Genomic DNA, 26,637 nt, shown 5'->3' with positions numbered 1-26,637 from the left:
AAGAAATGCATTGAAATTTTAAAATATTGTTATTTTTGCTGATAATTCAGATCGATGTAAATAGATGTAATTGAAATTGTAAATGTGATTTAAATAATTTTAACAGAAATTTGTTTCTCTCCCCAATTACAGGTTGTGCCGTTGGTGGTCATCATGGCAACGGCTGTTATTGGATGTTCGGGCTTCATAATTTACGCTAGCCTCACCCGTATGGATGTGAGGTTAGTATGGTCGCACATTACAACGCATAATTGGTTCTAACGAACTGTCTTCTTTCTTTGCTACTACAGCTTAAATAAAAAAATATTCCCGCATGATACTATGGACGTTATGAATCCACAGAAAAAGAAGGTAAGTCAGAAAATCTTTATTTAAATCGTTTAAAGTGATCCATAATGTACAATCACGTCAAGGAAATTCGTGCGGACTGATATCATTAATTACAAACCATCAGTCATGAGCATTTCATTTCTAGTCTGCCAGAATCTAATGAACTTCTTATGTGAAAATGCTACAAGTGTATTTTGGAAATTAGAAAGAGAATGAAAAGTAAACAATTTTTCATAAGACTCCCTGTTTTTTAAAAACGGTAACACCGATGGGCTTCCGTTCATGTGAAGTGAAGTTATGTTATGTCCACCGTTTCCTTTCGTCCTTTTGTCGGCAAAGGATTAAAATGTTGCGTGTTAAACAGCAACTGAGTAGGGGCAACAAACACTAGATAATCTACATCATTGACCAGCGCACTAGGCCAAGCCCCAGATTGTGTGTCAGAGGGTACTTCTGATTCTACAGACGAGTAGTTCTCATTGGAGGTGTTCAGTTCGTGAAGGGTAAAGGTTCCCCCGTTTTCACCACACACTCCCGTGCCAATCATGTCCGACCCGTATAAATTAAACCGTCAAGCCCTCGTCTTAGCTGGCAGCAGTCACATGACAGGTGGGAATGAGTTTTCACCTGACAGACATACCGTAGCCAGGGTCTTAACTAAACCCCTTTTTCCCGAGACCGGTCCAGACCGGCCGAACGGGGCGCAACTTAACCTACTCATCGGCAGACGGAACACAACAGGTTACAGCCGGAAGAAACGGGGTTACTAACTCACACAGCAAGCAATCCTTAGCACTCGTTTTTTGTGGGAAGGATAATGGTAATCCTTTTCCCCTTACACACACCGTTATCTTAGTCTCTCTCTCTCTTTCTCTCTTCCTTTTTGGTTATGCCAAGTTCTGGGAACTATAATTCTTTCGGGTGAAAAATTTGCACCTCGAAAATCTAAAAGTACCGCATACTTTCTCAGTAAGGGATATCGTAATCGTGTCAGGACATGAGGGAGACGTACATTCTGTACGGAGAGGTACCGAAATAGGGCGTTGAACTCGAACCCTCGCGATTATGGAAGAGAGTGTGTCCATGAGCGTGTTTGTGTGTGTATGTTTGTATGCATTTAGCAGTTATTGTTCATGCCCACTGTTTACCGATGTGTTTGTGAAGTCGGCTCTTCAGTGTAGCCGAAAGGACGAGAGCGGAAGTCCGGAACGACCTAGAATCCGCAGCTCCCATACTCTACGCAAAGCCCGATGTTCGGATAGCCGGAACGAAAGCAGGTCGGTCTTCGTCCTTATGGTGACCGATATGAATGCGTTTTCGGTGCAGAATTACTACCGGCATGTATTGCTGTACTTTGCCATTAATACGTTCATATTATTGGATTATGTCATTCAAAGCTTAGACAATCGATTAAACTTTCGCTTATGCATTAAATAGTAGTGTTGGGATTATACTCAATAGTCCCGATTAAAAATGCATGTAGATTAGAACGTTAAATTTATGTTGAAAAGCGAGAGAGAGAGCAAAACATATATAACTCCTTCACCCAACAACGACGTCATAAGATTGTCCATAAACCGAATAATGATTCTCCAAAGAACTTACTGGTTATACGATACAAATACAATTTCCGGCGATGTTTGGCTATAAATTTCTATTCCTTCTTCTTCGTCGGCATACATTTCAGAACCCTCCTGAAAAGTTGCATAAACACAATAAGACCACTCTGCCAACAATAGCCCGATACCGGTAAACGCATAAACTCTCCACGATGAAACGCTATTGATTTTCATCCTTTCTCATCCAAGCCCCCTGTTTCGAACAAACAACACACACAAAAAAACTCTCCCTTTCTTGTGTCCCTTTTGTAGAGATGTTGAGCTAGCGCGCTTGGGAGAGATTTTGCAAGTTGCGATTATAAAATTCACTGGAACTCTGTGTGTGCCATGATCCTTGCGTGCGAGGACGCACGGAGCATTGGAGGACGACGTATTGAAGGGCTGAATAGACTTGGGAAGAACCGGGATTCAAGCATTGGAAATAGGGTGACCAGCGTTCGGTATAGCACCGTTTTTGACGTCATCGATGGGAATATGCACCAACACACAGGCAAATGTGAACGGGCACCCCAAAAAACCGAGAGTCCGTTAGTTTATTCATTCGTGGGGACTTTTCCCTTCTTGTCGGAACCTGCCAACATGACATCAGGATCTGCGCATGTCCGGGGAGAGAACTTTTCGCTGTATGACGAGGCACTCTAACACTGATGCGTATGTGTGACTATACGCACACACTTCTCTTCCACAATGGACATTCGCAGGCATTTTCTGATATGCCGGGATATGGCACTTGTCACTGAGTGTTGCTTTCTATACTTTGCAGGAATTTTCCGATTCTATCATTGCATGTGTGTGTGTGTGTGTAAAGAGGATCTTATTAAATATATTCTAATAACAATGCTCCTATCTACGAAGCTTGTTTGAAACAGTATAAAACGCAAAACTTGTCAAAAGCTTTTTCCTGAGCAATCATCCTGAGCATATTACACTGGATTCACTCCAGCATATAACACACGTTGCGTTTTCTTCCAAAGGATATAACTACGATCCACCCTCGCTTGGGTGTGCGTGCTAGCACTCACACAACGATATGGCCCACATACAATGCCACATACACGGGCATACACGATTTTTCCCAATCGTCCTGAAAAGGAATGGGCGCGTGCGTGTGCGCGCTGTGACTGCTTGTTACGTGTATGTGTGCGCCAAGCCCGTGTGGCTGGTGTTGTCATGACACCACCGGGGAACTCCGGCACCGGATAAAGGGAAGTATCCGTCCCTTTAGTCGTTAGGATTGGCTCGACCAGTGCGGATACATTTGGTGCGGATCTCTCTCACAGAGGACACCCTCATTATCCTTTCTTTAGTACAACGTACAAGATCTCAACCACTGCTAGAAGCAAGATGGAGCGTTTCGAAAAGAGCCCATCTGCTTTTATGGTGGTCCGTGACCAGTAGCACCGTTCGTTGGCTGTTTTTCACAGTTTTGCTGTGAGCAGTTTGTAAAGGATAAGGCGAAAAAGGCAGAACCCGTATTGTGTGTTTAGTAGCTTCATCAGCGCAATATAGTAGTGGACATGGGTATTGGATTTGGAATGGAATTTCCGTAAATTGCCTATACCTTATCAAACCCACCCAGTGTATCAATATACATATATTTGCTCTCTTTCGTCCTGCACCGTAGCTCATCATCCTTCGCTGAATCCTAGCACATCGCCCTTGTAGTAATTTGGAGGGTAGAGTTGCCAAAGGCAAGGTGCAAAGTAGCGCAAAGGCTCCGTGATCCCGCACGCAATTGTACCCTTGTACACTCGACCAACTACTACCACCACCGTAACCAGGCGCACACTTGCAAGTGGTGCGCGCGTTTCATATCGTCGCCGGATTCCGGGGAATGTAGCGTGGCCTACACACAAACACACCCACTGAACAGTCCTCGAGACACAGGCTCTCTTTGCACTGTGCACTGTGGGAAGTACGCAGTTAAGTGAGCCTTTCTTCACACCAAACCCGCTCCTTCATTAGGCTGTGTGTGTGTGTATGTATGCCCGCGCGAGAGTGTGTGTGTGTGTTTATGTGTGGGAAAGGCGAGGGAGGCGTGTGCTCGCGTTTTTTCGTCGCAAAGCATCACAGGATGAATCCATTTGGCAAGAAGTAGTCGAAACACAGTGCCAAAAAGGTGCGACCTGCAGGAGAGTTATACCGCTAATACCGACCTAGACGAGTTCTGTACGAGCAACGCCATTTTCCTTTTTCGCCGAAAAAACGGGAAAGAAGAATGCAAGTGAATGGGAGCAGAAGTGAGGGGAACAATGATGGGAAATAGTGCAAACTTGGACGGAATTGGCGTTGTTGGCGGAGTATCGCAAAAGGGTGCTCTCACAGAAACGTTGTGCGGACAGGTTCAGATCTTCAGTGCTTCGGTTGCGTTGCTCAGGAAGTTCCGGAAGATGCTTGGGACGCTTGCATGGGAACGTCCTCTAGCCGTCGATGATATTGTCCTGTCACAGCAGTACTTTTTGCTTAGTTTACTGTTGTTTCGGGACATTTCCACCGACGCTAGGGCTTTCATCCTTCCATTGATGCATCCGATTGTGAGCTGCCCTGTACCGTCTTGGGCAGATTCGCAATGAACCTTTGGTCTACGGTTGAGGTTTCGTCGACGACCATCCAGACCAAAACCCAACTGAGCTCCAGAGTAGACAAGTCACCTCAAAAGGATTACTATGGGTCGCTTGCTTGCCTCTTCTCAACCGAAGTGTGTTTGTGCTTGTGTATGTATATGTGTGTATGTGTGTGCATGTGTTTATGCCCATGTGAGGGCACCTCCAATCACTAGCAAACTGATAAAAAACAACACCGTGGAATAGCTCGTGTGTCCAGGGTTATATGTCCTCACCGTAATAGTGAGGTGAGGTTACGGTTTTGATGCGACTCTCTAATTGGATTAGGCGCTTCTAACATGCCAAAGTAGAGTTCGATCGACATGCCGATAAGCCCGGGCCCTTGTGTGCCACTGTGGATTAACGACATCAAGCCTCCACACTGGGGATGGAAATGACACAGCGATAACCCCCCCGACAGAACACAGTTGCGATGACACAGGGTGTGCAATAAGCAAAGAAAAGGGAAGCAAAAACCGAAACCCAACGGCTCATACAGACCAACCCTATTATTCAAGATGGCGGCGAACCAGTCACTCCATCGCAGTGTTTCACTCTCACCGACCAGGAGCCACACACTCTCTGTTTCGCTTGATCTTCCCCCCTCGGGTTTCAACATTTTCATTTAGCATAGATGGTTCCCATCATCCTAAATGTCGTCATTGGGGCAGAGAGAAAAAAATGAACGGTTGCCACTTCGTCCATGTGAAGAAGGAATTGGAGACCGTGTTCGAGACGCTTTTCTGCTGCAGGATATGTCCTTTCGTTCCGCAAGGAGCCGAAAGAGGGCACATAATGCAGTGGAATATGGTGTGCAGTCATCCCCACCTGCCCACCCACCAATGACACTATGGACTGCGTGTGGTTGAGCAGCACTCGACAACCCTCGCGATTATCGATCTGTTCTTACTATATCCGGACACCCGGATCCGGAACGATACACACTACAGCACCGGGCGCGATAGTCCGCGATGTGTTTGTGGCAAGTAGGAGACGAACTTTGAGACAATGGTGGTGCACCAACCGTGCGGAAAAAAGCTAACGATTATTTCAATATTAATACTCAATAGCCTAGAGAATACAAACTCTGAGGTGGTGACGTCGTCCTGGACGTTGACTTGGACTTTAATAACTGCTTTGACATTTCAATGACTTTCTCCAAAATAGATTCTGTATGATATTGCTTGCACAGATACAAGTACACCGAACCCAAATTGTCCTTTTCTCACGTGCAAATCATGTCTTTTCGAAGTGTGCGTAACATTTTGGAACGGCAATCCCCCGCGCTACAGAAACACAGCCAGAGAAGTTATTGATTTCTTTCGCGAGTTAGCGTATGCTTCTAGGCAGTTTTGCAGAAATCTCAAAAAGCTTCCAAAAATCCTGAAGGAAAACAATGAATGATGAGTATTTTACGCCAACAAGTCCGCTCCGCTTGTACAGATTCTGGGCGCTAGAGCGAAGGTTTTGCTGGCTAATCAGAAGGATGTTGATGAAAAACAATTATCCCGAGTTTCCCGGACATAAACGCCTCTGGCAACATTAAGCATGCCTACAGGCCTGCTTACTTCCGTACACATTACCTACTCCATCTACTTTGCATCGTCGAAATACAGACCCTCCTATGCCGACAGGCGAGGATTTGGTGAGCGTGGCCCTTTAATTGAATATTAAAGCCTACGGACACACACACACACACAGACACACACACACAGAGACGCACACCACGAGACATCAAAGGACTTCTCTTTTTCATTACGGCCCTACCTTCCCCGCTGCTGTGATCTGGCCTCTGTCGATGCGCATACAAACAAAAATACGCGACCCATCGCGCACGCAACTCCCTTCCGACACACAACGCTACACCGAGTCCCCGTGCGAAAAAGATGAAACGACCTCACTGTCATTGTAGCCCGTGTTTTGTTATCCCCTGAACAATGCTGCCGTGCTACACATTTCATTTGACGCACATCGGTCTGCGTTGGATGGGAAATGAAGGGAAATACCACCCACAGCAGGGACTGCATTTTGCAAAATATTACTCAAAAGCGAAAGCTACCAGCAAACAAATTTCACCGGCTCTGCCGCCATGCATCACCATCGGATGGACAGGGTGAAATAAGCCGATTCTGGGAAGTATCCTTGCCGGTTGGCACGGACTGTCGATACCATTGCACCCTTTACGATTGTCCTGAGAACCTAGCGTTCCCATTGGATAATGGGATGTGCGGCATAATAGATTTTTTATTTTTAGCATCGCTACACCATCCGAAGGGATGAAGGGCAATGGGACGGGGAAAGGTTTGCTGGAAAACGTATATATATGTACAGGAGTTGAATAAACGAAAGAATAAACTAACGCTGATTACTTTTCATTAGTTATTGGAAGAAACATGCGCACTAGGGCTCTGTCGTGTTTTTTTCTCTTTGGTTTATTAGTTGTTATTTCGAAAAGAAATGGAAAGGAACATTGACCATGTAGTACACACACACACATAGAGACACCCATACATGGTGAAACGGTCAACGTCACCGGGAAAATGGTTTCCTTCACACCATGTAGCATGCGCAACACAGAAAAGCTTCAAACGCTTTTCCTGTGCTTGGTTTGTGTCTACGATAAAGGATATTCGTCCTTCGAAGTTGGATTAGTTCGTGTCACTCACCGCCAGAGAGCGTTCTTATGCAGTACGCTTTTAGTTCTCACTCACTAGTTGCCGATAGGGGGCGCTTTATCACACTTTCGCAGGAAATATTGGACAGGGATATTTGTCCTTTTTTTCTCCTCCCTGAATCTAAACTTATCTCCACGTCTGCGGACAGCGTGGGAGCTCTGGTGTTGCAAAGTTGCAGCGAAAATCAGTACGCTTCGTTGGGTAGGGCTTCCCTCTTGCGTAACAGCGCTCGTGAAATAAATCGAATGCGTACAGACTGATAGAATGTGTCGAGACGTGTCTGCAGGTTTAGTGTATCATACAACAAATTAGAATTTTGTTCAAATTTGCATGTTAACCTATGCTCTGTCTCTGGTTAACTGATTTGCACGATAACTACGTATGAAACGATGTACACAAAGTTTATGTGAAGTCCTTACTTTCTCACAGGTTTGCTTTTTTCTAAATGGCCTTACTTCAAAACGGCACCGACACGGAATAGTCAAATCAAACCAAACAAATAAATCAAACTATTTAGAGCACGTTGTGCTACGAACCGTTTGATCGATACAAATATTCGGCAATGAAGCTACAATCACGAAGCGAGGGAGGAAAAACAAACTGACAAAGTGTGAGCGCGGAAGACACAACCTTATCAACTGACAAGGAGGGACTGGGCAAACAAACAAAAAAATCCCCCCTGAAGGACCCTTTTAGTTGAAGCCGTGTGTCCTTATAAAAATGGGAAAAGCATATCCTACTAATCTAGATATGCATTCGTTGTTAATTGCCGTACTAAGCACTAAACTCCTGTCCCCACGCGTGTGTGCCTTCTACATCCCCATGCGTTTATGCGAACGAACATATTCTTGTGGAATCTCACGGGTAGAAGAGCAAAGCACAAAAACAAAACCAAAAAAAAACACCCAAAACTTTTCGTGTGTGACCAGCATCAACATGACATAAATAATCCATTCGATTCCATTCCGACTTCCAGCAATGCCTAAACCGCTCTTCTACTCACCCTGTCCCCGCCTCCGCCAACATTTCATTAGATTTTGATCCACTTTTCCACTTCTATGGACAATGGCAACAACAAAATGGGATTTATATATATAGAGAGAAAAGAGCGTAAAACAATCCCGTACGGTGGAAAGGAAAAGCGTGCTTTTTTTTGTTGGTTGTTGCACGCGCGAAAAACGATGTGAAATTTGATGAAAATTTATTGCCCGCCTCTTGTCAACTGGCCGCGGTCTCCTGCTGCCTGCCTTCGCTTGCCGTGGGTACGTGTTGGGGAGAAAATAAAAAGCTTAACATATTTCTTCTGCTGCGGCTTTTCCCACCGCACTCACACACACACAATTCGTGCCATTTTGATACAACTTTTCCCAACGTAGAACGCCCGCCATTCTGAATTGCCTGACCACGTGGGTAGCGAGCAGTAAAACTGTTTGGCTAACCTCAAACCTACACACACACCCACCAACGTGTAGGCACACGTACCATTCACCCGATTATAGGGGTAGTATTAGTAGCCAGTGCCTCGAATAATGCAAGAAGTGGAAGAAAAAAAATGGGAATAAATAATAAAACATTGGCAATTGAGAAAACGCGTGGCACAGAATCGGAACATTCGCAAGAGACGTTACCCTGGCCACTCGGTTCACCAATATTCAACCGCTTTAGTAGAAAAGTTCAAATATATGGGAAGGAGAGGCGGAACAAGGGGCAATAGAGAATATAGTACCGTTGAAATTCTGATTTTTTTCTTTATGGTAGGTAGGCACACTAAACCATCATTTCGACTTAGCTGTGTGTACTGTTGTGCAGCAGTAGAGTGTAGCACGAGAAACTATAACGCGGAAAAGTGGAACGGAGTGGCCATATTTATTTCGTCCTTTTATTCTCCCTTCCATTTTATTCAGCCCTTCCAAAAGCTCCTACTAGACAGCCAGGAAGGACACCGTGGTGCTATATCATTTCATTGCACCTACACTCCATCTTCCTTCACTATCGATCACACGACGGTACAAAAACACACGCCAAGAATATGATGGAACCAGGAGCAAGAGATAGGGGAAAGAGGGGGGAACACACACACGCAAAAACAACGAGTCCTGTCAAGCATTCCTGTGTATCCATCTCGTGATTGCACACCGAAAGACAAAAAAAAATGGAGAATTTTCACATTAATGACAATGCTTTTCCCAAACTCGTATCAGGATACCCCGAATGCCGGCAGGGAAAGGAATGATGATAGCGGCAACAAAAACTCTGTCTATGTGTGTTGTGATGCATAACATTTTTTGTGTTGCTTCTTTTTGGCAAAAGCAAAATAGATAAGACTCTGCTCTGACGCCACCATATCCTGTTTCCGTTTGGCTGATGTTCCCGTACAAGTGGAAGAAAAAAAAAATCCTCCACTCCTCGCTTATCCTCGCCAAAACGGGCAGAAAGTGAAGGTGAATGCTTTTCCTTTGATTCGCTTCCCCTTAAGGGGTAAAACTGGGAAAATCGGTAGCATTTTTCGGCACGACACGTTCCTTTGCTTCAAAAGCACAGGATGGAAGAGTCTTGCGTTTTTGCGGCCAGACATTCGTTATGGCCAGGAAGAGACACACTTTTCGGACCCTGGTTTTATCCGGGTTTTGCTTCTTACTTCGGAAAGCTCGGTTTGACCGCCAAACACGCACCCACACACCATCATTACCTTCATCATGATTATCAAGCCGAAGTGATGCGACAGCATCCTTCCAAAACGGAAGACGGATTAGCCGAACGATAAAGACGACCAAATATCCCACGATGTTGATAAGCGTGGTGCACGGAAAGATGGAGACTGGAGCAACACGCAAGCTCCACAATTCCACCTTCCCCCACCCCCATCGTACATCCTCCTCCAGCATCATATCGTCCGGTCTTATCCGGGTGAAGATGATGAACGGCTTCTAATTCGTCAACATCTTAACGGTGTTTCCCGACTTTCCATCCTGTATCGGTTGAATGATACTTTCCGGTAGTCTTCTGCTGAGTGGAAAATCTTTCATCCATTTTACTTGACAACAACAAAAAACCAAACCGGCCTAAACCAGTGGAAGAAAAACACCGATAGAAAACTTCGATTTTAAGCTCTTCCGTACTACATCCTCAAGGGGCAAGGTGAATGATAGCGAACGCGAAACCACGGGAAAGATTTACAAACATTTTGTGTGTCAGCATAATTGTATCCTGTCGAAAAGTTGCAATCATCACTAGTCCCCAACAACCAACTCTGCTAAATAATCCCAAGCCAACTGGTCAGGGCGAGCGTGGGGACTCGTTTATTTATGCTCTTTTATTTTTCCAGCAAAGCACCATAAAACAAATCATTCCTTTCCCTGCCCTTTGTTTGTGTCCCCTTTTCACTCCCCCCCATGGATCAACGGTTCACTGCTGAAACGTTCTAATCCGTCTGGTGGGGAAGGATAATCAAAGTATTTATTCATCGCTTGATCGATAAACAGGATTATGCAATTATGTTAGCGATTGATACACACGCACACACACAGGGACGGACGCTACCGGGAAAGCGATCGGAAGGAAAACACCAGCTAAGTGTCTCTTCGATGAACTGTGCCGCTGTAGAAAAAAAAGGAAGCAAAACCAACTTTAAATTTAATTCGTAGCGCTTTATTATCATCACCGACGACATTCGCGATAAATATCGTCCCCTTTTTGGCAGGAAACAAAGGTTTCCATTTTATCCATTTTGTTTAATATTGGGTTTGACGGTAAAACACTTTTGCTTGCTTTTCTCAGTTTTTTGAACTGACAAGGGTTGACACTCTCGGCCACTCTCACCCTTGCCCAACCTGTGTTCTGTCCAGACAACATCAAGTTTTGTGCCAAACACTTTGACTCAAACGGACGGGGTTCATTAATTAATGATGTTAGCAAAGATCTGCGCGCGACCGAACGATTTTCAAAGTGTGAACGGAGTGAATTCTTCACGAAACAACTCGTTTTTACAAAGTTTTTTTTGTTAGTACTGTATTAGTTCTATAAAGATTTTATTGCTTGTTCAACATTAACAATTCCACCGTTCGTTGAAATGTTTGGCTTTGTACTAATTTTAATGCGCTTCATAGTTAAGCTGAGTTTGGTGTTTAATTACTTCGTGACAAATGTCTTTTCCATTTGCTACAAATACCTCGAATGTAATAACATTTCGCCGTTTCATTTTTATGCGTCTTCTCACTCTCATCTTATAGTGGGTTTTCTTAATGTTTTTAATTAAAAAAGAAGAGAAGAGAATTAAACGTACTCCCACTCACGCTAGTGATGTATTTTGAGTGTGACGAGAAGCTGTTGTAAGAATGTAATTATAGCTAGAATTAAAACTGACTTGTTAAGAATTAAATGCCAAAGTTTTGAATAAAACAGGTGAACATTACTTAAATTTAAAACCTCATTTTTCTGCTTTATTGCAAACTTTTAGACACACAAAGGGTGAGGAAAATGCATTCCTTTTCACTTGAAACAATTGTCTTTTCGAGCCACCTAAAGATTGTCTTTTTTTAGTGAAATTGAGGGATACAAAAAAATAACTTCCCCCATCAAGATTATCTATGTGAAGACAAAAGCAAAACATGGGGTGACCCTATATATCCACCATGCGCCTCCATGGGTTAACGATTCGCCATCGTCTGCAAACACTTTGGTGAGATAAACAAAACCTCGTAAAGCATTAGCGCGTTTTTGTACTTCGCACCTTCATACTTTACCCCCCGGGTTACCCCCACATGGTGGGGAGGTGAAGGATGTACGCAACATTATTTCACATTACGAGCAACCGAACAACATAAGCTTATGTTTATGATCGTTTCTATTCTAACGCAAAGGAAGCGCTTGTATTCGGGGTAAGTTACGCTAGTGGTGGCTGCAAGAATGTTAAAGAAACTGTGTGGATGTGTGCTTTGGGAAACTTTATTTCGCAAAAGCCCTTGGATGTGTGAGAGCGCGCGTGAGAGGTTATAAGAGGATAATGTCGTTCTGTGGCCCAAGGTTCATCCCAGCATATCATCTGATTTATGATATTAAAAATTCCACCACCAACGCACCGTAAGTGTGGGTTCACAGAATGTGTTGTGTGGTGGAAGTGCATGTGAGATGGAAAGTGTTTGTAACAACAAATAAACATGATGCTGAGGCATCCTTCACCATTCGGTCTCTAGCCCGAAGAGCTAGACCACTCCCGTCGACGACGATGCCGAGGCAAGTTATGAGCAGAAAGTCAATATGGTTTGTAACGTGCCGGAATGAGTTTTCTATAATTTCTAGCAAAGCAGCTTTCAGGTAACGAGGACAATTTTCCTGCCTGGCTAGTAAAATGAAGTGAAACGTTAAACAGTGTGTCGAAAAGATAAGCAATGAAATCACCGAGCCGCGTTGATACGAGAAAGCGATTCTGATTTTACGTGGAATCATAAATCTTACTCCTGCCGCCTGTTCGTGAAAAGCTCAACACGGGAAGGATGGATTCCATTTACCAAATGGCGTTGATAAATCTTTGGCAAAAGCTGGAAAGCGGGCGGCAAAACCATCCTCAATTGCCGAGGACACTGACTAATGAAGCCTTTGGCCTTTTTCGCCCCCTACTCTACTCTTTCGCTCTTTTTAAGCCGATGATGATGGTTTGAAGTGGCAACAAAAGAGTTACTATCTATTCGGTTCAATTTCGGCACTGTTAAGGTGGTCGGTGAAAGTTAAAGAAGCAGAAGTAACAGAAATACGTCAAATCAAGTGCATCTTCAATGTATAATGATGCTGGTGTAGAAGGACACTCATACACCTACACATCTTTCATCGTTCGACGTCCTTTAACTGTTCCCACGTTTACCGAAACGTACTTCCAAGTATGCAGCAAAGCCGATTTTCTGGGAGTCGATGGTATGGAATCACATTCTTTTTGCAGCATGCCAACCGTTCCGTTCCCTTCCGTGCCGGAGTTCCGTTGGCTTGTAATCTTTGGAACCTTGCTTCCTTATCTCCTCACCGTTGGGTTCACGGCTTTACGTAAGTGAACCTTTATACGGTTCGAAACACGCTAGTTACGCAAGCACAATGGTAGTTCCGATAAAGAAAGCCAATGGAACACCGACTGAAAAGACCTATTGCTTCCCGTCTGGGGACATTTCTTTGTAAGTCGTTTTTCCCTTTCATATGTGGGTAGTGTATTCTGGTGGATGGAGGGAGGTAGAGGGGAAGGAGGAGAAGCGAATTTTATTGTCACTTTTCAAGCTCGTTCGAAAGACCGCTCCTTCTCGCAGCCGGGTTTGAACTTTTCCCGACCGAAAAGAACCATCGGAAGAAAAATATCCTTGAGGGAAAAATTGTCACCCACCACCAACCAATATTCCTCTTTCTCTTTCTTTCCCTCTCTCCCGGCAAGTGAGACTCATTCATCCGCACGGAGGATGCAAGGGTATTGGTTTTGAAAAGTTTCCCGTTCTTTGGCTTGTTCTTTTCCCATTTTTGCTAACTCTACATCCACCAGTTTTGGCCGGAAAAGCTGCTCGAAGTAGTCGCAGCTGGTGCGCTCAGGGTGCGATGTTTTCGCTGCCCCGAAACTTTAAGTTTTCCTCCCCCGCGATGGGTAAATCGCAAATGTGCTTGTAAGTTTGCTACATACAATCGAAAAACGATGTACCAATGCTGACAAAGTGTAAGACGGTAAGGCAATGTTTGGAAGGGGAACGTGAGCAGAAGAAATTTAGGACAGCAATCATTTGAAGACGTCAACAAGAGAGAATTAATTTACATTTTTTGTTTGTTTGTTGGAAGAAATCATAACAAAAAGCTCGCCGTTTCAATTGAGCCAAGAAAGTTTTGACAGGAAAATCCTTTTTTCTAAAACATACCTATTATCAGCATACTCAAATCTGGTTAGAAAGGCGAAAAACACGATATCCATTTATTTCTTTATTCCTAATTGTACACTTTGCGTAAACATTCCGAACACTTTGTGTCCAATTGTCTATCTCTCTCTCTCTCTCTCTCCTCCTGACCCAAGGGTCCGGATACGGTTGCGTGTGGTAAGGATTTTTATGTGCCTCCGAACAGTAGCGAAACACTAAAGTACGAAGGGGAATGGAAAATAAAGCACGATTTGATGATGTTACCATCGTCTGACGCCTCAGGGGAGGAAGGAAAAATGGACGTTCATTTAACACGGCGTTGCGTCACACGATTTGATGCGATGGGAGTGATAAGACAATAAAATGAAACAACTCAACTTGTAATCGTTCGAGTTAATTCCCCCGATGCCGGAGACGATGGGGGCCGGCACGATGTAGAAGAATGTCTCACGCCTTCCTCTAGGGGATGCGCAATAAGCGTGGAAAATAATTTGATTTTTTTTTTCGCCCGAATTCCAGTTTGATGATAAATATGTTCTTATTGTAAACAAAATGTGTTTAAAAAAAAGGCCACCAGTTTTCAGCTTAATTCCCTTTAATTGGAAATTGCTCTCCCCAAACCCCTGAAAGTATGCAATCAGCTCAAATCGGGTGCTCGCTTGTGCTTATCTGGTGCTGTCGTGTGTTCTAACGTTTATATATGCTTATTTAACAACTCACAACAGTCGGACGCACGGAACAGCAGCAAACGTCTGCAGTGAAAACGTCTTACGAAACACGGTTCAATGACTTGTACAACACAAGGATCAGCTGGATAAACACGACGTTGACCACGCGTCTCCCGCTGCCGGCCATTCCGTACCGAGATCCAATTTCTACAACCTGCCCCCGTGCTTCCATCGTCCCATTTTATGATTTCGCACGACACGCACATATTACGACGCTCTTCCTGCCATTTGCCCTGACTGTAATGATGAAGCCAGCCGACAGTTTGGGGCATGGCAGGCATACAGCATGTGGCACAGCTAGTAGAAAGTAGAGCCACCAACATAAACATAAACAAATTGATCTTGAATTGAAACTACGTGCCCATGGGAAACGTGGCACGAGACTGTGTTTTAGCCATTCCCAAGGCAAAGGCGGTCGTTTACGGTATGGGAACAACGACTGGATGGCCTTTGCATGCGACCGACATTCGTCCACATAACGATCGACGCGATGATGGTGGGGAGGACAAGTGTAGTGGGGGTTGCGGATTAAGGGCGGGTAGATTAGCTTTTCGTGACCACACTTCGGTGGTTTTCCATCGTGGGAATCCAGTGGGAAAAACGGAAGGACCGTAATGTAGTAGAACACCACCGGAAAATCACTCGACGGGAGAACAGTGGCAGGCAGGCACACACACACACACACACAAACAAACAACCGAGAGTATGGAAGAATGGGACTCCAAAATGAAATGATTGCCAGGGTGGGTGGGAAGAACAAGGCTCTTACTCTCTCCTGGGAGGATGTTAAGCAATGCTTCAACAATTTTTCCATGCGCCAACGATGACGGTGAAATCCCTAGCAAAGGGGACGATTCGCTCCATCAAGTACACGCAACCTGCGCGACCACAGGATACCGAATTTCCATTGGGATACAGGGAGCACAGGAGGGACAGGTGAAACGCAGTGCGGTAGTTCCCGCTCATTAATACTCTAATGTTCAAATGTAAGTGAAAGTGTAGCGTGATTTGCTTCCATTGATTTACTTTAGCTATGCGTGAAGAACTTTCCCGGTGACACGCAAGCAAATGTTCCGACCCCCAAGGTATCAGTTCTCAAAAAAAAAAGAAAACATTTACAAACAAATGGGAAATTTCAAAGATAAAACAACTAAATCGAAAAATATTGCAACAATTATAAGGGATATAAAATTTTAATTGAAATGATGTTCTATTGATTAAAACTAACTTTTGACCTTCGAGTGCCTTGTTATTCAAAACCCCTAAAAGTATGCAATAACGGAATATCCTAGATTTCAAACACAGGCTATTAATTTTTGCTGGACTATTAACAAATTATTTCCTTCCAGAATAACACATCACAAACACCATCCCACATAAAATACTTTACATTTCACGTATGCATAATATGAAATGATGTAAAGCAAAAATCTCGTAAAAAATCTGCTTATTACAACACAAGCGCCTGAATGAAGGCTATTTCATGAAATAAAAAGAACCCCATATTGGTGTTAAATTTCAATCGTTTCATGTTGCTCCTACATGAAAAAGGAGTACAAAATACTTCGGCAATCTTTCAATTACACACCATAGGTGATGCTGGGTTCGATATTTATACACGTAAAGGATGTCTGCCCATAAAATCAAAAGAAGGAAAACAAACACGCATATTGATTCAAACACAGTACCTGATGGTAGTTCAAAAGTAATGTGAAATAATTTTAATTTAATACAATCACCCACAGTGTATGTGTCCTGCACATCGGGAAGGGTGTTCAGCTCCCCATTCACAGTGTTTTCAGTCGTCCGTCATAATTTGATTTTCAGATTTCATCGAACGCAAACTACGGGATTAATTTGCAAAAACAATCCGATAACCAACTGTGTGAAGCCAATTTTATCTCCCACTTCTCCAATTAAGGCAACCACCTGGGGACATTGCACCTGACAAGGGGAAAACTGATGTCGTCCACCGTTATTATTATTACTTTTTCTGTGCCTTACGATAGCTTGCTAGGAAGAGGGAAATAAAAAAAAGCACCGTATGGGTGGGCTTCGATTGTGGCTTGTGCCACAATTTAAGTCCGTTTAATTTTCATCCTCTTAAATTATTCATACAACCGTTCCTTGTCCGTGTTCGGGTCTCGTTCATTTTACCCTGCAAAAAGATAGGCTTGCAGAAAGGAATCTTCTCGGGAAAAATATTATTACGCACAACGCACAGCACGAAGTATACGTTTCTCACGCGTGCCCACCATAAAAAGGAGAGCTGTAAGCTTTCATTAATAGCGATCACCACGCCGCTTGATGCTTACGGGCGGAATACCCGCAAATCGGGAGCGACTATAAACGGATCCATCCTTCTTTCATGATTTCTTACCCATCGGGGAAGGAAGGAGGTTTATGATACTGTCTTTGATGCAAAACCCGACCATCACTCGTTCGCATGTTTTCAAGTGGGTAAAAAGCCGCACATAAAACTCAACAGCAACAACAGCAACAGAAAAAAAAGGATTGTGCCGAGATAAGGCGAAGAAAAGCGTAGATTAGTCAGCATATTTCAAAAAGTATTTCTGCAAACTTTGCCAAACACTTTGTTGGCTTCCGATTTTTTTCCATTCCCACACGTTTCTTTTTTCTTCGGGCACTCGGGGTTTTTGTTTTCGCACAAAAGAAAAGGATGCGAAAGATCACTGAAGTATGCAAAAGCGAAACTTTGCAAACACAGCGCGTGTTGAAATAATCGTTTTGAAGCAACAGCTCGTGTGGTATTGTGGAATTGTCATTCCTAATTGGGTCTCGATTGCGATGTCGGCCTCCTGGTGGAAGAGAACACGATCTTGAGTCAGCCAGGATGCGTTCAACAGGGCCGGGGGTTTTCGAACTGAAAAGCATTCATCAGCAACGATACACGGTTGGAATTTTGAACGATGAAACGGGGTGATGATCCAGAGCAGAGGTTGGGATATGGGGTGGTTTTACATTAATCCTTCCATTACTTGCGAACCGTGTGTCCTCGCACTGTCACTACTGTGTGCTACGTGTGTCTATCCGTTACGGACGTGAGTAAAAAATTAAAATCCAACCTCCGTAGAATCCGTAGCGGGAAGGTTCAGTTTAGCCGGCTTTTGTCTAGTCCCCCAACCAAGGATAGGGACCGGACATGGAAAGGATCTTTACATTCAACGTTGCGCTACAGAATGACGACACGTTGGCGTGGAAAGAGTGAGCTTGAATGTGCTTGTACACACAAGCATCCTTCTTAATCCTTCGACGGGTTTGAGGATACGGTGTCGAGACCTTTTTATTTTTCCTTTACTTCACCCGCATGCTCACACATAAACGCACTGTAAAGCACACATACACAGTTGAGTGAAACAAGAAGCAAAAAAAAAGTGGACGACATTAAGATTAAATGCAACCTTCGGAGTCGTTCGTGCGGAAAAATCACTCGGAGAAAGCTTTTCCCTTCATGCTGCTCCGTGCAGTCAACCACGGATCTCATTTCTTCTCGGAAATAAATTCCATGCCAGTATGTGCGTGTGAGCGTGTGTTTGTGCTATTTCTGATTGCGTTTGTCACACTGTGTGCAGAACACATTTTCTTGCTCGAGATGCGTTTGCTTTTACATTTGATTCTAGTCTTTTTTTTTTACTCAAAGACACACGTACAATTTTATCACAGCATACAATCGTTTGGGGAGCAATAGATGAAACAAAACAAAACAAAAGTACCAACCCATCAAGAAACTCCTCTACAACAGGTTGTTTTCCTGCGGAAATGCAAATAATCCAGTACTCTTCACCGTCACCGTCACGATTTCCCAGCAAAGAGTAAGACAGAACCACCTTGACAGTGTGGAAAACCACAGCTGACGACGGGCGGTACGTGTTGTGCTTGTGTGTGTCGCTCAGTCTCGCTCTCTGTACCTGGCATGTGGTCTCATCGCAATCTCTGTTATGCCCATCCCATTTGCGAAGGATATAGGCACGGGCAGGTTTGCTGGTTTGCACGGAAACGAAGACGGATTTAAGAACGCAGCAGGTCGAGATGAGATGGGTTGAGTTCTCGACACCACAAATTAAGACCTTTTATAGCTCTCTGGGTCTCCGCTGTCCCGTACTTGGGACGTAACAAATTGTTCCGTGCAAAATTCAACGTCACATTTTATACATTTTAAGACCCATACTCAGACCCCAGAAATTAAGTCGAAATTGGCTCATCGATGGTAGTAAATTTATTAAATGCAAATTGTGACACATTACTTGCACCGAGAAGAGACGACACGATGAGCGACGAAATACGCTTTTAATAAAATAGTTTTTGACATGCGAATTGCATAACTTTAGGCACTTCACATTACAAAATTGCTTTTTTAATATCTGTTTAGCCATAACCGGCACGAAGGATGAATCGTTTACGGCTTTCGATAGTGGTGGAAACAATGGATACTATGAATGAGTTACGGTGCTACTTTTTCTCATAAACAGGACACACCGACAGTAAAGGGAAATCATTAAACATTAATAAAGCTTCCAACCTAACAGTGGCCCCATTTCTTTCCACCGATAAGCGTGTGTCTCTCGTTAATGACAACTGGAACTAAAACCAAAACCAAATAAAAAAGAAAAAAAGAAAAATTACCCACCACAGCGAGGAAATTTGCTAGTTTGTTTGCTTTCGGGAAAAATAGTTCACCAACACGAATGTGCGCTCACTGTTTGGTGGTTCGTGCAAACGTGTTCAGAAGTATGCCGACAAAGAGTTCGATGGAACAAAACGGAAACTGACACACGGGGTTGGGAAATTAAACATTCACGGATTGGACACGCACACACACACACAAACACACAGAGCGCATTTCCACCAGAACGTGCTTTTCGTGTGGAAAACTATCTTTCCTTTGCCCATTTCTTGGCGGCCTTGCATTGCGCTGCTATCTGGTACGGAACATTCAACTCTTCTCGATTTGCAAGGTGGTTGGCACGGACTTCATTTGCCCCATACCGGGGACACTGGAACGGATGTGTTCCGTTTGCAGTTTTTCTACAAACACAAGCACACGCAAGCTTACGTTGTGCATTTTATTGCAGTTTGTAGCATTATCATTATTGTCGGTGATATTTCGTGTAGGTTTTGATTTTTTTTTCAGCAAATTTTCCAGCTCTCTCGTTCTCGCTTTCCTTCTCTAATGAGGTTCGCAGTTTTCCTATCATTTCCCGCTGCATTGTTGTTTATCGGACATTCGCAAACGCTTTCCCCGTACGAACAGTACAATCGGTCGGACAGTTGCAACGCTGGCTTTTTCGCGTAGGAGTCCCATCCAATCGATGCGATCGTAAACTTTTCCACCAGTGGGGTCTGTCGGCATAAAGATAAGTGAAAATTGGCCTAACATTTTACTTCTTTTTACTCCCTTCACCAACACCTCTCCTCTGGAAGCTAATTTTATAAATTGTTTATTAATGCGCGTGGGTTTCTTAACGCTCGCAAACCATCGAAATGAAGGGAAAATATCAAACCAGGAGGGGGGAAATGTTTAGTTTGACATGTTTATAATTGCATTCCAATCATCATCATTCCACACATTGATGCAAAGGAATGAATTTTCCTGATGGCAACAAAAAAAATGAAAATGTACTCGAATGGAAATGGAAACAAATACTAAAACAAATACTAACAACAGTAAAATTTACAATAATGCCATAACTAGCGAAGTTTATCGTACAAATGATTCAGCATGTGCCAGGGACAAATGAATGCCTAATAAGAGCTTTGACTAAAGCGTAGCATTTCACTAACACAGTTGCCACGGTGGCATGAGTTATGGCTGTTGCTACTTCGTGCTCTTGCACACGAGGATAGCTGCTCGGACGATTGCGACCGGTTTATGAAATCGATCAAACTTTATCGATTTTTAACACCCTCGCCATATATATTCTTTGCGGACGCTCGGAAGTCTTCTTCCGAAGGGCTACATAAAACCCGTCAGAAGGTTCCATAAAGCATATTTGATTACTCGTGTGCGTACAGTAGTAAAGTAGCGGCATCGAAGGTCCCCCGGGGTCGCATATCAAACGACCATCATAAAATCGTCCACCTCAAATGATACTAATTTTTGTCCTGTCGCGTGAGTCTCATAACAATGTGTCCTTTTTGGGGTGTTGTGATTTTTTTCTTTCCCGTTGTGGAGTTTTGGACAGGCAAAAAAACAACAGTTTGCGTTGCGTTAAATCGGGATAAAAGAATTGAATTGATTTTAGTTGCGCAGTGTTTTGCGGTTCGCGGTTAGGTTCAAAAATAGAGACACACTAGAAACCTTACCTGGGCACTAATGCTAAGGGGGAAGGAATCTATCTATAACGCTCGGTACTTACTGATGGACCGTAGCGAAAAACCCGTGCAGAAAATATAGTTTGACCTCGCGCTACTGCCAGGCGAAACTTGAGCGAAGAAGTAAAACAAAAATCAACAAACGAACCATCCCATTTAGTTATTACTCGACAATATTTTCGTTATTTTCCTTCGGTATGACCATCTCCCGTGTGACACCAAACATACCGCAGCGAGCGAGGGTATATGGTGACGGAGGTCATACCGGGGACCAGTATATGCTTTTTGAATCACTGCCAAGTTGACAGGAGACATGCCACCTCCCTGTATGTGTGTCTCGAGGCCCGGGAAAGAACCAGAACCACACCAGCAGAACAACCCGGCGACGAGAAAACAGACGGATAAACCTCACATTGATGGCGGGTTGTTATATCATCGTTGTCATCATCAACGTTCGTCGAACTTTGCCAGGCAGGGAGCGCACATCGGGACACCATCGATTTTGAGTACAAAACCGTAAAGAAATGATTTCGTATAAATTTATCCCAGCTCAACGCAAGTCGCAACCTAAGCCCGTGCCGCGCCGCACCTTCGGCGGAAAAAAGGATGGAAAAAATTGCAACTGAAGGGTGGAATCCCGGGGCCATCAAATAAATCCTCGAACGTCGTCGTCGTCGTCCTTCCTTCTTAAACCACGCACCGTTGCCTTGATGATTTATGGTTGCACTTGAAAAAAAAACGTCTCGCACGTCGACCTGAGACAGTTTTGCCAACCTGCTTTTAAATGATTCCGTAGCTTTGGCGAATCGAACCTCTTTATGAATTTGGCATGGTTGTTTTGTCCTACCGAAGAATATGGGCACAACAAAAACGAGGAGCAAATGTGAGCTGAGCGGGAAGATACATATCCCCAAATGTACAAAACAGACATGAAGAAAAACTCCTTCTCTTGTGCCGGAAAAAAAGACCAATTTCTAAGGAAGACATTTTTTTTGAACACACAACACTTAGAACTGAAGATATCGTGCATTCCGTTGTGGAATAACCTCCAGAGAATCTTGAACCTGTACGATTTGGCAAAGTGGCTCAATGAAGGTAATATTAGGAAAGAAAAACGCAATCTACGGTACACACAGGATTAAGAAGCGAATGCTAGAAACTGATGACGTTCTAGGAACGTTCCCCAAGCCCCACAGTGGGTGGGTGGGGTGACAAGGAAAAAATTCCATTTGTGCGACCGTGTTTCACAATGTCGTCGGTCTTCGAGATCCGGGACTGTTCAGCCATTTCGAGAGTCAGAACGGAATTCTTTACCAGTGGCTTATCGCAATGTTGAACGTCTCGGAAGGTGGAAAATGTATCGTTGGAAAATTCACTCACATACACACACAGAAATCTACAGCATCATATCCCCGGCACGGGAGAGAGAAAGAGAGAGAGAGAGAGAGAGAGATCCAGAATGCAAGATGGCGGTATTTCTTTAAGATTTCTCAACCGTTTGGGGAGTTATTTTCACTCCGTTTCACAGTCAATTTTCCACAAATGATGTTGTTTCTGATTTGATAGACATCCTGTCGCGGTCCTACGTCTGTCAACCGGGTGCTGGTACAAGTGCTAGTCGTCGAAATACAGCGAAATGCCACTGTTGGCTCTTTCCATTCCCGTGTGCACGTAACCGTAAAACACCGAACGATGAAATATTTCACCAAATGCGCCTATTTTCTTCTACCCACCATTAGGGACCGCATGTAACATACGAACTGCTCCGCACCACCTTTTTTGCTGTGGGTGAGTTGCTTCATCACAGCATCAAAGCACCAGAAACCCGATGGAAGGAATCAGCTATAAGCACTCGCCAAAAAAACAAAAACAATCTTTCGGGTGCTTACGATGATGAATTGCCCTTGACAGTTTTTGGTGGCCCTTTGTGCAGTCCCATACACGGACTATTATGCATGTACGAACAGCTCTGGATGTAATGGAGCGTATCAAATTGATTGGAAGGAACAGATTTTTCATTTCTTACCACAGCACAACAGTACGGTTGCAGCAGCTGTCGTTAACTAAGGGCGGTGGAAAGCCCATGCTTAATGTAGTCGACCGGAAAACAAGGACAAAGTCAAGGTTTGCTAAAATTATGCATATTCGTATGTAAAAATAAAAGAGCTATCAAAGCTGTTTCTGAAGTGGTAGCTTTTATTGATAATGTATCATTTGTCATTGTGTGATTTTTTTTTAAAGAATAAAAACACATTTAATGTAATACATACTTTAAGTATACAGAATTTAAATGTGGCTTATACGAGTGATCCAAAAGCTTTTAGGTGAAACTTTAATGTAGCACGCAACCGGAAGCCATTTTCAGTTAATACTGGATGAGAGTTCCAGTTATCCGATAAACTGTCGGAAGTCTGTCGGATGTGGTAAGCTAGTGGCAGTGTAGGACCTCATATGGTTCCCTGGGGCCTATCGTACCAGCCCATTCCAGTGATTAATCAGCGTAAACCGATACGATTAATCAATTGGAAGAATCCATACATATTGCCATGTCTCCCGTACACCCACAAACACGACCATTCCAAGCCAAGAACCTTCCCAGAATAGTCTCGCATGGCGGAAATGGTAACTCTATACACCAACATCCTGGATACCGGGCGACCATATGGAATATGATGCGAGCTGCTTTGTCCGTCTGAACCCACGGAATACACCTGTCAGCAGACGAAAGAGTGGCCAAGCAGGAGAGACGGGAAATTGTGCTTTCCCATCTCAGATGTAGCGTGTCCGCTTTCCGGTACTGTGAGTTTCGCCTTTGACAGACATTAATTCTGTCGACTTCAATCGCGTACGTACAACCGCGCACAGATGATGATGTGACAACGTTGTACTAATCTTTAAAGAAGTCTGTCGTCCGATGCCGCGTCTGAGTGCGATGCAACACGACAGAAGACACTCGCAAACCGGTGCTGACCTAAAATATACCCAAAGGCTTCTGGACCTCCTACCCACCACGATCCCGGTACATCGCCAGTCATCCTTTCAGTTTGTAAAATATAAAAGTTTACTTCAAGAACACGTGAAGGAAAATAGAGTGCGGGGTGACTTGACGATGTATTTATAGACCTCCAGGGGAAGCCTTACGAAGATACATTCTTCCTTTTGGAGAGCCTACAACCTTTACACGTATGTTGAACGGATGTGTTCTTGTTCGTGACGGTGCGGCTACAAGAACAGCCGCCCAGAAGTTGACGGTCTTTACCACCTCCGCCTATAGTCGAACGATAATCGGCTAATGGAAGCTTGCCAACTGCACTCGAGCAATGAGTACCGCACAGACACGCCACACCACAGGAAATGGGAAGCAAAAGGCAATGTAAACCTGGCGTAGAGAGAAAGAGAGAGTGAGAGCTGTAGAAGAGAGCCTACGACGGCCTTCCTGCTACATACTAGTTAGGCAAGCGAACCTGTGCCGGCTGTGTGTAGGCGCTTCGCCCCGAGGATAAAATCATCCCACTGCAGAGTGCACTTTGGAAAAACTTCCCACTTTCGCCACTCTGCCTCCATCCCGTCCCTTCGTTTTTTCTCCAATTCCGTCGACGCTCCCTCCCCGCAATGCACCGGTAATTAAATTTTCGCTTACATTCACTCTCACCCTCCCCCTTTGGTTGTTCCTTCCTCTGTCCGCTCCTTATCCAACCATCGTCCATCCATCCATCCATCCACGTTTCACGTGGCGTTCTATGTTGAACAGTTGACAATGACGAGAACTCGGTTGGCACAGCGTTAAAGCCGAAGGCCACTAGCAAAAATAAAAGAACGACAACTCATTTCACATTCACCTGTAAAATCAACCAACCATCGACGAGACCCGGATTGCTTATGGTTTGTTAGGTTCCTTGCCATTGCATGCCCCAGCGTCAAAGGATCGACGAGATATAGCGAGTATATGTACACCGCTCATCCAGCTCACCCCAGTGCCTGACACAAACCAAATGGATATGGTTCCCGGTTCCCCTACTCAGCAGTGCACCCACCCCTTTCCCAGCATTTTTGCCCTCCGCACGAATATATGGAAATAATAATCCAATTTAAAGCGGAACCTTTATCGGTTCATTCCGCGCGTGAAGGGAAGCGAAACTTGCCCGAAAGGTATCCTTTTGCTCACCGATGTCAGCAACGACCTCTGGAATTAAGTTACCCAATCAGCACGCTAGTTATTGGATAGAACTTACGCGCTCCATCCTACGCTCTACCGTTCCCGGGACTGCTGACTGCTTTGTAGGGTTTCTTCACGATTTAGAAATGAAGAGAAACAGCACTCGGAAGGTAACACACTTGTAAGTTTTCGTCACGACGTCGGGCAACGTGCTCTTTCCCCAGGGGGGGTCGTGGGACGGGCGCAGAACTTGAACAGAAGAACAGAACTTCCTTTTTGTACAACAATGGGCACAACGCGCACAAGAGAGGGAGTCCTTTTCTGAAGGAACACTAGCAGTTTCTAGGTTAATACGTTTTAATCTCATAAAAAACGAACAGGAAATACCTCATCGGTGGTGAGGATCTCTACCTGTCCCCTGCCCATGTAGGTGAAACATCAACCACAATGCATGGTAGAGGATGCTATAAAAAGGACTTTTTTATAACAATAAAGCCACGAATAATCGATAAATATATGACGGTGGATTTTCTCTCTCTACTGTACAGGAACGCCACTCCAATGGGCTTTTGATGATTTGTGACAAAGAAATGTTTAAGTTAAAAAAATTGATCACATCCACATAAAAGTCGCAAAAAAGAGATAATGTACCCGGGAAGCTATAATAAGTTGTATAAAATTGTACAAAGCATAAGGAGCGTAATGTTTATATGGAAGCTTCGTTAAATGGGACTAGCAAACCATCAAACAGACCGTTAAAAGTCATGCAGGATGCTTCATTTTAAGCATTTTGTATAGCTCTAAGTGTTTGGTATAGAAATTTGCCTGAATGTATGCAATATGCATGGCACGAAGTCATTTTTTTTGCATTATTGAAATTTTCTACTCCAGCCTATGTTTAGTTCTTATCAATATGTTTCAATATGCTTTATATTTGTGTGCTGTATTTGGAAATTTATATGCACAATCACAATCGTTACGACCTGCTTTGGTGTTCTTGTTGGAACTAGATCAAATAAAACTCTGAATTGCCAGTACACCTTCAACAAAAAAGAAGAAACTGCCATGATATGTGTTGCTGCCGAACGTTTCCCCATCTCAGTGGTCGGTACCGAACATCATGATTTTGCATATCCACCAACTTTCGGGTTGGCCTCCACCATTCCCGTCAGTTCCTTGGGCGATCAAAATTTATTTATTTGTTTTAGTCCGATAAACAAACTTGCTCATGCTGCAGATAGTTGCGGTATCGTCAGGGCTGACTTTTGCATTTTGATGGCAACAAGCTTCCACCTAGGCTTCTGTGTTTCCCAGAAGA

General features: G+C 43.9%; 2 protein-coding genes across 10 annotated transcripts in view; one reads left to right on the top strand and one right to left on the bottom strand.

Moving 5' to 3' along the window:
• Positions 1-26,637, bottom strand: part of LOC125766407 (RNA-binding protein Musashi homolog 2) — an 81,149-nt gene that overhangs the window by 13,176 nt on the left and 41,336 nt on the right. The gene's annotated exons all lie outside the window — the stretch shown is intronic.
• Positions 1-26,637, top strand: part of LOC125766451 (uncharacterized) — a 50,005-nt gene that overhangs the window by 22,098 nt on the left and 1,270 nt on the right. For both annotated transcript variants that reach the window (XM_049432427.1, XM_049432426.1), the window contains exons 4-5: positions 133-221; positions 291-351. In XM_049432427.1, coding sequence (XP_049288384.1) covers positions 133-221; positions 291-351 — 150 coding nt within the window. The remainder of the gene's footprint in view (positions 1-132; positions 222-290; positions 352-26,637) is intronic.

This window comes from Anopheles funestus, chromosome 2RL, assembly GCF_943734845.2.
Source record: "Anopheles funestus chromosome 2RL, idAnoFuneDA-416_04, whole genome shotgun sequence".
Classification (NCBI taxonomy): domain Eukaryota; kingdom Metazoa; phylum Arthropoda; class Insecta; order Diptera; family Culicidae; genus Anopheles; species Anopheles funestus.
Note: the sequence above shows the minus strand (reverse complement) of the source record. Positions and strands in the feature narration are given on the sequence as shown.